General features: G+C 34.0%; 1 protein-coding gene across 3 annotated transcripts; it reads left to right on the top strand.

Moving 5' to 3' along the window:
• Positions 1–415: 415 nt before the first annotated feature.
• Positions 416–6,625, top strand: LOC115962211. Of its 3 annotated transcripts, XR_004085369.1 has the most exons (3): positions 416–541; positions 2,745–2,822; positions 5,640–6,625. XR_004085369.1 is itself a non-coding variant. In XM_031081109.1 (2 exons), exon 2 carries the CDS (start codon positions 654–656, stop codon positions 2,298–2,300), a length of 1,647 nt encoding a protein of 548 aa, XP_030936969.1. In that variant the 5' UTR covers positions 416–541; the 3' UTR covers positions 2,301–2,550. The 3 variants fall into 3 exon arrangements, 1 of the variants encoding a protein (XP_030936969.1); XM_031081109.1 differs by lacking the exons at positions 2,745–2,822; positions 5,640–6,625 and adding an exon at positions 654–2,550; XR_004085368.1 differs by lacking the exons at positions 416–541; positions 2,745–2,822 and adding an exon at positions 5,292–5,348.
• Positions 6,626–14,095: the final 7,470 nt, after the last annotated feature.

The following is a 14,095-nucleotide window of genomic DNA, read 5'->3' as shown; positions in this document are numbered from 1 at the left end:
TTAGGAATGTTGTAAAATTATTGTGTCATTTTGTTGTATCCTAACATTAATCACAAAAATAGTTTTGGCCTACCAAACATAATACTTCAACAACAAATTAAAAGCCCAAATAACAACAATAAAAATTGGCACAAATAACTACAAACATAACCCAAACAAGCAACAAGATTAAGTAAAAGTCTAAAGGAAACTAGTATTCCCAAAAAAAAAAAAAAAAAAGACTAGAAGATCTATGGTCTCTAAATAGGCAAAGAAAAATCCAAAATTGAACTAACTACTTTTCTTGTCAAAAGAATTAAAGAAGTGGGTATAGCTGTATCAGTATAGTCCTATTCTTGACCCCAAAAAAAAGGAAAAAATGAGCTACCACTACCACCCCTCCCAGTCAACACGCCAACCAAACCAAAAGGCAAGTTTCATCTCTCTCCACAAAAAGTGTCTGAACCTTCGAGGCTCTTTACTCTCCCACACCAAATCGGCTAGCAGCAGAGATTATTGAAGACTTTGCTGCCTATCTGACTCTCAGATAATCTATCTCAAGGTATGAGTCCATCTCCAACAATTTTTCTCTACATTTGGATAATCTATAAATTCCTTTTTTTTTTCCTAAACAAGTTGGATGTTTTTTTTTTTTTTTGGTTCACGTTGTAAAGATGGAAAATCAACATGTTTGCAACAATGAGCATTCTTTGGTGTTCAATGAAGACGAGAGAAGAGGAATTCTTTGTTGGGCGTGCAGGGAACCAGTATTGGGTCCTAGCTACAGTTGCATAAAATGCAACAAGTTTCACCATCATAAATCATGTGCAGAATTACCTCGTGAGTTGCAACATCCTTTGCATCCAAAACATTCTCTCATTCTCTTTGCGGAATGGAAATGTGTTTGCGACGAAGAGTATAGCAAATGCGAAGTCTGCAAAGAATTTCTTGAGGAATACACTTACGGTTGTTCCCACTGCAACTTTAACCTTCACAGCAAATGCGCTTCTTTACCGCTCACCATAGAAACTGAAGTCCATGACCACCCATTAACACGCATATGGAAGTCAATAAAGTTCACTTGTGACCTTTGTGGCAAAGAAGGCAATGTGCCATTTCTTTGTGCACCATGCAATTTCTGTATTCATCCAAGTTGTGCGTCTTATGTACGCAATGTCAAAGTTATACGTCATGACCACATCCTCCACCTTACCATTTCTTCTCTTGAAACCAATCAATCTGTTTCCCAATTTTGTCGCCTCTGTGTTCAGAAAGTGGACATAGATTATGGGTTTTATTATTGCTTGAGTTGCGATTTTGTTGCCCACCTTGACTGTGCTATGGACAAGGAAAATAGAGAGGACATAAATTTGCTGAAACTGACAGATGAGTCAAAAAATAATGATCTAGACCTGGATGGATCTATAAACTCAAAAACTTACATAGAAAAAAAAATCAATGTAGGTGAAGATGGAATTGAAATTGCCACAGAAATCGAACACTTCAGTCATGAGCATGACTTAAAGCTTACGGATAAGGTTGAGAATAACAAAAAATGTGATGGTTGCTTACAAGTCTTTCTCCCTCCATTTTACAGTTGTACCAAGTGCAACTTCTTTCTTCATAAATCTTGTATTGAATTACCTAGAAAAAAACGACACCCACTTCATCGACACCCACTCAACCTTCTCCCAAAGGCACCTTATAGGAGTAAGTTATTTAGGTGTGATGCTTGTTGCCAAGATTGCAATGGCTTCACCTACCATTGTGAGGAATGCAACTTTGATCTTGATGTTCAATGTAGTTTGATGTTGGACATCCTTATCCACAAAGGTCACGAGCATCATCTTTACCTCTCCAACACAAGATATGAACAAAATTGCAGTAGTTGTGACTTTGAAAGTTTCCAAGTATATCGTTGTATTACTTGTGAATTTGCATTAGACTTTAAATGTGCTACACTGCCACTTACTACTAGGTACAAACAACATGAGCATCCCTTCACTCTCAGTTATGCTGTTGAAGATGACTCTGGTGAATATTATTGTGATATATGTGAAGAGGAACGAGACCCAAAGCATTGGTTCTACTACTGTGCAGATTGTAGTTATCCTGCTCATCCAAAATGTATTCTTGGCAACTATCCAAATTTTAAGTTTGGAAGTGCTCACTCATTTTATTGTCACCCACACCCCCTTACTTTCATTGAGAAAACTAAAGACCATCCTACTTGTCACAAATGTGGTCATCCCTGTGAAGAATTTATCTACCAATGTGCCCCGTGTAATTTCAACTTGCATAGACCTTGTTTATGGAAATGACAAATGTGATTTTTATACTAGACTTGGTCCACATAATTTTTGGTGTGAGAAATTCATCAAATGACATTGCAATAGTTAATTTTAATGCACTTTCTTGGCATCATGATCCACATAGGACATAAATACACTGTCCAACTCATGGTTGTATGTGTTTAGTCGTACCTTGCCTTGTCCTCATGCTAGAAACAATAAGTGTGTAGATAGTAGGATTTTTTAAGTTTTAAATGTTTTATGGTACAATATCTAGAATGGGAAGTTGGCACTCAATGTGGAACATTGAGTTAGGGATATGATGACAATCTTGGAACTAAAAGGCGAACTATAGGAATTTCTTATCAGTTGTGTAGGACTACTTTTCTTCTCTTCTCTTTCTATGCAATTTTGAACGCATTCATTTTTCTTGAGCTCATATTAAATTGTCCATCTCCTCTTCTTCTTCCTTAGCTGGATTCCCATTATTTTGAAGAGGGAAATGTGCAATTAGATGCAAAACATGAATGCAAAGATTCAGAAGCATTTCAGGTTATTACATATCTACATGCTTATCAACATCTTTTATGTCATTAGTTTTAGTTACTTTTATTATTATTATTATTATTGTAATTGAACTTATTTCTATGAAAGCGCAATTATGTATGATAAGTCAAGGGCTTAGTTTAGAAAATGTAAGTCAGACTTTCTTGCTTTGAACAATGTCATTATTACCTAGCACCTCTAAAATTTCAAGCCTCTGTTAATTATACTTTGAAGTTTTGTTCTATAATATCTAGTATTTATGCCCCTGCTGATCATACTTTTAGAAATTTTTGTTCAATAACAAACGTTTGCAAGTGTTGCATCTATAGTATACACTCAAGATTGTGTTATTGCTATTGGGGTACTTTTGGTGCAGAAAAAGAAAATGAAAGCTGTATTTTCATTGGGTCAAGGGTATCAGTGATGTAATTACAGTCCTATAAAAAAAACAAACTACAGTGATATAATTACAGTGTTTTGGCAACCTTGGTGGAGAACAAAGCTATTCCTAATCCTTTCTTTGGGTTGAAAAACGAGATGGATATAGATATTACTGATTTTGGGAGAGAGTATCATACATTCTGGTTTTTTGCAACTATTTAGAGTAAGTTTGTATGCAATTCATTGACATGAAATGTTTAAGAAATTGTAAGATTTAATTTTGGTTGCATTCCCTATAAGTTAAATTAGTGTGCCTTTTCCTACCAACAGTGTATAAACTATTTTCTTGTAATGTGTCAGTACTTGGGTAGTTGGTCATTGTTAGTGGGTCAGATTCTAATCAAAAGATGATTTGATAAATTTAATTTTTCTAGAAATTTTCAATGGCTTTTGGGGCTAAATGGCACCTCCAACACCCATATAAGTCTCGGTGGTGGGTGAGATTGAGGGTTTGAGTCCCCTTGGCACGTAAGTAGCTTACCAAGCAAAAAATTAAAACAAAATAATAGCCTTAGAAAATAAAAATAAAAAAATAAAAAATTTTGGAAATTGTTATCTGATTTTGACATTTCAAATTGAGTTGGAATTTATCAAACTTGTCTTGAAGCTGTCTGTTCCTTAGTCTTTCTACCTTTTAATCTCAAATTTGATCCTCCCTCAACCCTCTCCCCACATCTCTCCCACCCCACAAAAAGAAGAAGAAGAAGAGAGAAATGGTCTAATTGCTTGTCCTTTTGCAGTTAGGAAATCAGCACCTACAAAAGGGATGTTTCAGAGGCATTCTCTCAATGTAACTAATATTCTGCATCCTAATGGTTAAACTTGCTTGTTATCATTAGGTTTATAACTACATCCTAAGCCTATTCAATATATATATTATTTTATTTTGAAATTACATTTATAATTTTGGATCCCATGCAAATTGAATGATTGAGTAAAGAAATAAATTTTGACGTTCTTGGAAAACTTGCTATCTAGCAATAATTCATTTTCATGGTAGATTGGAATAGATGTTGCCACACAAAAGGTCTAGGGTTGGGATTAAGTTGATCCTATAAGTGACCATGTTTGTTACCTTTGGAGATATTATTATTAATTTAGTTTTCCCGTAATGACATTGTTTACTCTAGTTTCTTTTGGAATAAGAGAGACACTAGATGCATATTGATAAGACAATTATTAGAAATTTCTTGTTACAACCAAGCAAACAACCAAAACAAGATAGGTAACTGTCTATGGATGTTTGAAACATTTTTTCATTGAATAGTGTCAGTGTGGTAATTCATTAAGTGATCAGTTATACAATGGAGAATTGTTTGGTTGAAAATGGATTGTATGTATAAGAATAATGCGTATGTAGTTTGTGTAGCTCATTCATGGCAATTCTGCATTTGAGAGAAAAAGAGGAATTATAAGAACAATGGTAAGGGTGTCTTGGTAACAAAAATTGACCAATGCACTGGGTGAACTGCTAAAGGCATGTTTAAAGTTTAGGTGTGAACATGGATGGACTTACTGGTCAGAAATTTTATCTTTAATTGGTGAGCAGAAGGGAAACAAAGTGTGTTAACTAAGTTTGGCCTGGAAGAACAAAATATTGAAATGACTGAGGATTCATCAAATATTGCAAAGGCATTTTCCCTTTCTTAGATCCTTATATGAGGGGATATCAGCTTCAGGACAATTTTTCAATGGTTATTAGTATATCTTTTGTATACTTCCTATGTACATGGGTTGCATGCCCTTGCTCTTTAATGAATCATTTACTATTTTTTTTAAAAAAAAAAAGGTTTTGAACGGGAAAATCACGTGATGATGGAACTTCTTTTTGCATCCCCCCACCCAATGATGAGAAAAAAGAAATTCCTAGGGCCTTCATTGCTTATTGTGTTTTTTGCTTTTAAGAATGTGTTTTCATCCTATTTTATTCTATACATCTAGTCTCCTTCCAGTTGAATGGAGCCATATATTTATAGAACATATCAAAGCAAAATAAATCTGTTTCTAAGGTACTTGACCTCTATACTGTTACAGCCTTACAGGGATCGGAACACTGGCATATAGGATGAGGTGGTTGCGTCAATAATTGGGGTGAGTTGTATTCCAAATGCATAGTTCCTTAATAACAATAGATATGTGATTAACTATTATGCTCTAGTGCAATGATTAGTACTGCCCTCATAACCTGTAGAGCTTAAGAAAATTGAAACGTATATTTCCCCTTCTTTCATCTAGTTCTTTATAACATTTATTCTTGGTCATGCAATTCTTTCTGACTTAGAATTTTAATATTTTGATGGTGTTTTAATTCTTTCAGGAGAATTATTCTTTTCTTATTGTAATTATATTATTCAGTTACTAATGCATTACTATTTGATGCAGCAAATGAAAATGATTGATCCCCACTTGGTTTCATTATTTTTTTGGCAACAACAAAAGTGTATATTTGCATGCTACAATGGAGTTAGAAAATAGAAATTCCAAAGTAACAAAGGGAAGCATTTATTAGTTGAACATCTTCAGACGCAACATGTATCAATCCCTGCTGGATTGCAAGTGCATTATACATCTCCTGAGGTCACTGATAGCATGCATTCTTATGTTACTTTGTGGAGAATAGTCTTCTTTCAGCTTGCCTCGTTATTAAGCCATTCAAAAGGTTATGATACTCTTGTTTCAATAAGAAGTTAACAACCATTCAGTGTAAATTTCTTTTATTCATAGTATCTGAAAACACATTTCTGATTTTATGCCCCATTGGATTGCCCCCACATGGAAAATCAAAAAACATGATTAGATCGGCTGGGAATTTTGTTTAAGAACTAAGCTATATGAGCTATCTATATTAATATACCCTGGCTCTTTTGGTGATAAAACATTCCTCATACTTCGGACACTTGATTGTTTTATCCTCTCTTTATACCATAGTTCTTGTATTTTTTGTAAGGGTTGCATTTGTTTCCACTCGTTGAATATGATCTTAGATCTTATCTGTTTGATGTATAGGGTTTACTGTAGTGATAGTGGTCAGCTATAAGATTGCTTAAAAGAGTAACTATTGTTGGCCTTAGCAGTTTTCCTTGTTGGTCCGTATGTACTGGCCATGACACATCTTTCACTTATTTTGGTAAAATTAAGTTAGATTTTTCTTTTCTTTTTTTCCTGTCAATATCTTACTAAAGCATATCATGATATTGTAGATTTAGGTAATGAACTTCCTTCTCTAATCATTTCATTGATATTGTATATTACCATTTAAAGAGAGCTGAAATCATATAAAACAGCCCCCCTCCCCCAAGTTAAAAAACTGCATATTGGGCTGGAGAATAGAAGGAATATAGCCTCCATTACTAATCCGTGCCTTGAATTATCCAAAATGGTAATCTAGAGAAATATAGCCTCCATTACTAATCCGTGCCTTGAATTATCCAAAATGGTAATCTAGAGATGTGTACTTTTAGATTACTAGGCATTTGAAGCATCTGATTACTATGGATTATAATATGTTGCATTAATCTAGTTTTAGGCTCTCAATGTGTTGTAGGTGATAAAGGTATGAATTTGCAGCTCTTCTTCTACAAGCCTGGCTTATGGTGGACGAACAGTATAGGAAACAATCCTTGTAAATTGACCCATTTAACTTGAATGACGCATTTTTCCCTTGTAAGAGCAATTTGAGAGTGAAGTAAAAGACAGTCCAAGATGACTTTAGCTAACAAAAATGGTTCCAAACAATTATTGCTAATAAATAAAAATATTTAATGGGAAACTCTTAGTTGGTGAGAGCGGAATCTTTTATTTATATATTCAGTGTGTGAGAGTAAGACAAGAGCAGTTGGCGACTGCTTTAAGACTGGCGGTGTGAATGTGAGCAAAAAAGTCAATTGCTTTCTCTCCAGGTTGCTTTTTCTGTCCAATTAGAAGATGAATTCATAATTTTTAGCTGCTTGTTTCTAGTTTATCCTCTTCTGTGAAATAGACTCTTTATTTTATTTTTTATTTTTATGGCAGTGAAATAGACTTATTTAGTTTCACACTGACCTCTAAAAAAATGAAAATAAAATAAAATTGGAGCAGGTAGGACTTAGGAGATCAAATGTCATGCAAGAAAAGTTAATTTTCTTAGTTATCTGGGGGAGGCAATGACTGATTAATGACACCATTAATTTAGATGGGATTGAGCACATCTAATCCTTCTCCCTTGAAAATTTAAGATGATTCTTGCCTTGATCTCATATCATATAAATATTTCCTGACCAAAAAAAAAAAAAAATATATATATATATATATATTATAACCACCTCACCCCAACTATGTAGAATTGTCCACTTTGAGGGTTATACTCCATACGGGCACCCGTGTCCTCATGTGTGGGGCTCACCTTTCTGGCTAGAGTATGACTCTGATATCATTAAATTGTCACTCCCCAAACTTGACCATTAAGATAGGCATGTGACAACGACTGCACGCTTATAAAGTTTTCAACCTACAAGTGTGCAAGGTTTTCGTAACAACTAAAAATTCATTCTCGATAAACAATTACATCAATAAATCCAAAAATATCCCCAATAATGCAATTGTCAAAAGATCTCTAGAGTACCAATAGAAACAACAATCCAAACCTCATACCATTAAATAAAAAAATAAATACTAGTTATTACAAATTGTCTTATGGAAAAACCCACTCCACCACCACCCCACCATCATTTTCTGGCAGGATAATTAGAAAACTCCATAGGAACCTCTAAGGCTCCATGAACAAGAAATTCATTAAAAAAACTAAACAAATTTTACATATAAACAAATTAGAAGAATATATTTTAAGTAAAATATATATATATATATATATTATTTAATTAAATTTTGTTGTGCAGATAGCACCTCAGGACTCAAATCAATAACAGTAAATAAGTGGAAATGAAATAACAAACACACACAAAAAACACAAGAATTTACATGGTTCGGCAAACTGCCTACCTCCACGGCAACGATGGAGAAATTTCACTATAAAAATAAGGAGATACAAAAGTGCACAAGAATACTCTCAAGAAATCCAAATTCCAATTACATCCTAGCACTCTTTAATAGAAACAATAAGAATAGAAGCTAATTACCTCTCTTTTTCTCTATTTTTTCTTATGCGGCAGTACTTACTAGGTTAATAGAATTCATGATCTCTCTATACCGTACAACATAAACCAAATATATAAATATATATATATATATATATATATATTTATATTTATATATATGTCATAGGTCGGCAACACTAGGAGTTACATTCCTAGTTGTATTCGGTCACAATTGACCGACTTACAAGCAATGGGCTTGTGGGCTTCAATGGCAATTCAAGCCACCCACGTCAACAGATTTAAATATATAAAATGCCTCAATTTAAACATCGCCTTAAGCTCAAAATTCTCTTGGGTCACCTTGCTCGATTGCATTGGTCACAACTCACAAACTTTCAATATAGAAACCTTATTCTCTGGTACCTAAATGTTAATCAAAAATGTAAAACAATAGAAAAGACAAGTTTTTCAAATTTTGTATAGTTAACTGGCTCAAGTCAAGAGGAGTATAGACCAATACACCTGAAAATTCAGCAATATCAATTGCCATGTAGCACGTAGGACAAGGCTTTCAACAATTGCTAAAGACTCTTTGTTGTGGGGGTGGTTAAGCTGTAACATCCATCATCAAGAGCAACTTTGTAAGAAATTTGCTAACAAACGCTTGGACATAGTAGCATCCAAAGAAAAATGTTAACCTTGTCACAATATCACTCATATCAAAAGCTTGTCTTCTTTCCTAAGCTTCATTCCCAGAAGAAATGACTATTTAGGGTTTGTTTGGATATCGCTTATTACTGAAAACTGAAAACTGAAAATACTGTAACAAAATAATTTTTAAATATGTGAATAGTACCATAAGACCCAGTTTTAATGAAAATTTTGCTGAATTAGACAACTTGTGGGTCCTGTGAACAGTGCACGAGACTTACTGACAGAGACACAAAAGCACTGGAATGAAATTTCAATGCAATCCAAACTAACACTTAGCCTTAATTTTTTAACTATGTAGCCAAATAACTTATTTTTCAAATTATATAGCAAAATGCTCTTATTTTGAAACTTGATATTGTTGATGTTGAGTTCTTCTTGGAATTCAACATTAACAATATTGAGTTCTATGCATGTTTTTAAATGGAACTAAACATTCCTAATGCCAGTTTTTGAACAAAATTTTCAAAAATAAATAGCAAAATACGCAACGAACTCGACATAAACAATGTCAAGTTCCAAAACAGGGTATTTTACTACATAGTTTGAAAATAAAGGTGTTTGACTACATAGTTCAAAAATTAAGGCTAAACAACCATTTTTCCCTTCCTTGGAAAAATAGAAAAATGGCTTGCTGTAAGAGAATCACTGCACTACTTTGTCTATCACAAGAATTTAAAGAAGCATCCATTCTAAAAAGGCACCTTTAAGCTTTATTTAAAAATAAAAATAAAAATGAAGACAAAGAAAAAGAAAAAGAAATGAGAGGAAGAATAATAAATTTACTTCAATTGTTCCTACAGTGTCTTTAATAGGCCAAAATTTAATTAATGAATACACATGCTAAATACTAAAATATGCATATAAAGCTAAAATAAAATCTGGTCATAATCCTATCAATACAACTACAAAAAAAAAAAAAAAAAAAAAAAAAAAAAAAAAAAAAAAAAAACCCGCTGAAGAAACCAAACATGTTTTATAAAAAAATATTTACTCAAAAAAAAAAAAATGTTGGAAAAATGTGAGGACAGACAAAGATGCTGAGCCAAATCGCGATTTTAAGTAGCCCCAACCCGGTCAGCCTTAAATCATCTTAGGTTGGGTCAAATTCAACCCAGCCCGTAATATATATGTATTTGGACCCATCACGAAACCCTAAACCCATCAACTTTAGGGCCTGGCCCGAATAAGTCCCTAGACCCATTTTTATTAAGGTCCACATCGAGTCACACAAGCCCATACACTCCAAGCCTTATATTTTAAACCTCAACCAGCCCAATTTCGAACAAAACCAAGTCCAGTCCAAAACCCTTACAGCCCAATTCGAAAAACATCAGAATTTAAACTCAAACAAGTCCAATTTCTAACCCCAAACATATTTAGCCAGCCCATTTCTAAACAAGAAAATAAACAATAAAGCCGAAATACACTATTTGGTCCAGTATACCATATGAGTGACTGAGCGGAATTGGTCCTTATGTTTAAAAAATTAGATCTATTAATCATTTTATTGTATTTGGGGATTTTTTTTTTCATGTGTGAATTGAATTTTTGAGGTTGTAACCTTTATTGTTTCATATGGTGTAATTAAAGTGAAGCTGTAAGTAGGTAATCTGTGTGATGAGTTTCTTAATTTGATTAGAGGAGTATTTGATTAAAATGGGCATATGATTGACACATCCTCTTAGAGATTAGCATTGTGATAAAATTGTTAAGAACTACTAAATTATTGACGCATATATGAATGAACACGCTTATATGTTAACATAGTCATAAGATATTCAATTGATCAAATTGCATGATAACTAATGTTTGTAATTCCATAGTTTTACTATTTCATTTTTTCATCTATGGTTCTTACTTAATAGAGTGGAGCATGGTCTCATTTATGATGACTCGATTCTTAATAATCTTATGCAAAATTTGTGTCTCAATTCTAATATCCCTTAAGTCCAAGTAATGGAATGGACTGGATTCATCTGTATAGTTTTGTATAGATTATTTTGCTGTAATTTGGGTTCTCCTTTGCTGTAACGATATCAGTCTTTGTGTTTTATATAGAGGTTGCAGCTAAAGCTGCAATATGCTGTATAGAATGATGCAAAGCTTGCTTTGCTGTCTGGTTGTTTGGCTTGCACTAGTGGTTTTTTGTTAGACAGGGATTTATTTAAAGATTTTGAGTTTATATACATTGCATGCATCATGTGAGCCTACATTTTTAAGGTGTAATTAATTGTCATTTATGGGTATTATTTGAATGCAATTTGTGGAAACTTCAGGAGTTGAGGGAATGGCTAGTGGTGGTGATGGTGTGTCAGTTGTTGGTGGAATGTCAAAGAAAGGTGTGGGAGAGAGAAGGGATTTTCGGGGAGAAACTTTGGGGAGTTGAAGAGAATGGTCCTCTTTTGAGTGAAAATGGGGAAGACCTAGATGGGAAAATTGGGACCATTGAGGTTCCAATTGAGGACATGGGTGTGAACAAGGAGATGGAGATGGAAGAAGGGAGCATGGATACTCAGGAAAAAGGTAAGAAGGATGGAAGTGTGGCTGACAAAGAAGAGACAAACTTAGGCAAGTTGGCATCATCATCTGGGTGGAAGAAAAGGTACTAGCAGTGACCATGAAACTAATGCTCATTGGGTATTGAGGCAACTTCCCACACCTGTGTCAAGGACTAAGGGGAAGGACAAAGTGGTAATTGATGATGAACCTGTGTCAACAAAAAGGAAGGAAGAATAAGAGTATATTGGGGTGCAAAAGAAGAAAGACAGAAGTAGAAGAGCCCCTTAACAAGGAACTAGAGTCAAATTCAAATCAGGCTAAACCAAAGAAACCTGCCAAAATACGAGATGCAAAGTTAAAAACAGCCCAAGTAAAACAACCAAGCTGCTTGAACATCTGTTTCTGATATGAAGACAAGTGATAAGGAGAATTTGGAGGGGGAAGCTTCTGCCTTTTTGTGACGTTTGGACCAGGATCCTGTTTGCCTACTAAAGCTGATCATATCAGAATTTATGGTAAGTTTGGTGAGCTAAATAAAGCAAAAATAGAGATGTTCAATGACAGTTTCTGTGCTCAAATTGGCTTTAGAAGTCTCAGTGATGCCTTAGGAGCCTTCAAGGAGTTGCTATGAAAGAACACTTCTACAAATCCCTATTTCTATTAAAAAGAATGAATCCCCCTTTATCCTGCACCTAAGCTTGTAAATCTGTTTCCGACTACTAAAGCTTGGAATGGCCTCTTTTCCATGCTGTCTTCTAGATCTCGCACATTTGTTTCTGCCTCCTAAAGATTGCAATCTTTTTGGTTCTTTACCTCTATGCCGCACCTGAGCATGTGAATCAGTTTCCAACTATTAAAGATTGCAATGTCAGTGCCTCTTTTCTCTGAGAAACTGAATAGTTTGGTACTACACATTGACAGATATACATTGATCCATATCTATGTTTAGAAATATATATTATGTTTCTTTTTTGCATGCTTGGAGTTGCTGAGGATGTAGGAGTTAATTCTCTCGCTATTGTTTTTATGAGTAGGTATTAATTTGATTTAGGTGGGCTAGTCTTTTTAGTGTTTTAAGTAAGCTAGTTGCATTGGCATATGCTCACCGATATAGAGATTATCACCTTTTTAGTCCCTCTTTTTCTATCTGTCTCAGTTAGTATGGCAAGAAGCTATTTCCCTACAATTTTTCTTAATAGAAAAGTGGAGATTACATTTTTTTTTCCAAGTGCGAATCCCTCTATATTTGAACTTTTGTTTGTGTTTTGCATACTTTCTAATGAAAGAATCAGAAAGATCACGAGCAATGAACTAGTTTGGAGAAAGAAGACCCAGAAATTTCTATAGTTAGGCTACTTATTTTGTTTCAAGATTGCATTCAGTTTATTTTTACTTTTTTAGTTAGTATCATACGGTTTTTCTTCCAATTATTTTACTTCTGAATGGTAAGGTTTCACCACACCTTTTTTCCTCCAACTATTATTGTAGGGGCTCAAGTGGCCAATTTCTTAAAACTTCTGAGTTAGGCTTCACCAGAGCCATTTTTAGTATTTAGTAGCTCAACTATAAGTGTCTACAAGCACCTTTTGAGGTAATACTTGATTCTTGAAATGCTGTTTTCACCCGTAAAAGATTTTTAAAAATGCATATTTTCAATCACTTGTATTAATTTGATCAACTTGTCGTAAATTTGAAAAGATTGACCTTATTGCTGTGGCCTTTCAGGTGTCCTAGTTCCTAAAGAGCAAATCATAACCAATTCTGGTCCATCATAACTGTTTTCTTAGACAATACAATAAAGAATCTGATATTAGATTTATTGGGCAACACACTTGATCATTCTAGATTGTTGTCATAATCCTACTTCTAGACGAGACCCAATTGACATCTGGAAGGCCTAATGCTTGTATCCAGAATACATCTATGAACTTTTTGCCAAGAATTTCCCCAACATGGGCACCACTTTTTAGTGTCTTTTTGGTCTCAGAATAATGCGGTTACTTCTGTAGCTTTGCTTCTTGCCTTTGATAGACATATATGAGACATTATTTGCTCATCTGGTCATGAAAGCAATTGGTGGATTAATGCAAGATTTTGCCAGTTCTGGAGAAAATTTCTTCAGAGCCTACATCAAACCACTACCTCTTCACCTTATAAACCGAAGGAGATGTCACAGAATCCATACAAGCTAAAATTACAGAGATCAGGGTAAAGAGATAGCTTCAAAAAGGAGTTTAAAAAGCAAGGGGAAGACAACATAGAAAAACAAAGTTTTTCCCTATAAATATTTTCTTCATGTATACAAAATCTCTACAATGAGCAATTCTTGCAATTGTTTTTTGTATTATGGTATAATGCATTGACCCATGTTTTAAAATTATAGTTTTTTCTTTTTTTTTGGGGTAAAGTTGGATTAGTAGTATCGAGGTCACAAATGACTTTAACTCATTACATTTGATGGTAATTCACATCACATTCAACAATAATTTTAAATTTTAATAGCATTTCTAGTTTTTTTTTTTTTTTTTTTTTTTTTTTTTTTTTTTTTTTTTT

Source organism: Quercus lobata, chromosome 9, assembly GCF_001633185.2.
Source record: "Quercus lobata isolate SW786 chromosome 9, ValleyOak3.0 Primary Assembly, whole genome shotgun sequence".
Lineage (NCBI taxonomy): Eukaryota > Viridiplantae > Streptophyta > Magnoliopsida > Fagales > Fagaceae > Quercus > Quercus lobata.
Note: the sequence above shows the minus strand (reverse complement) of the source record. Positions and strands in the feature narration are given on the sequence as shown.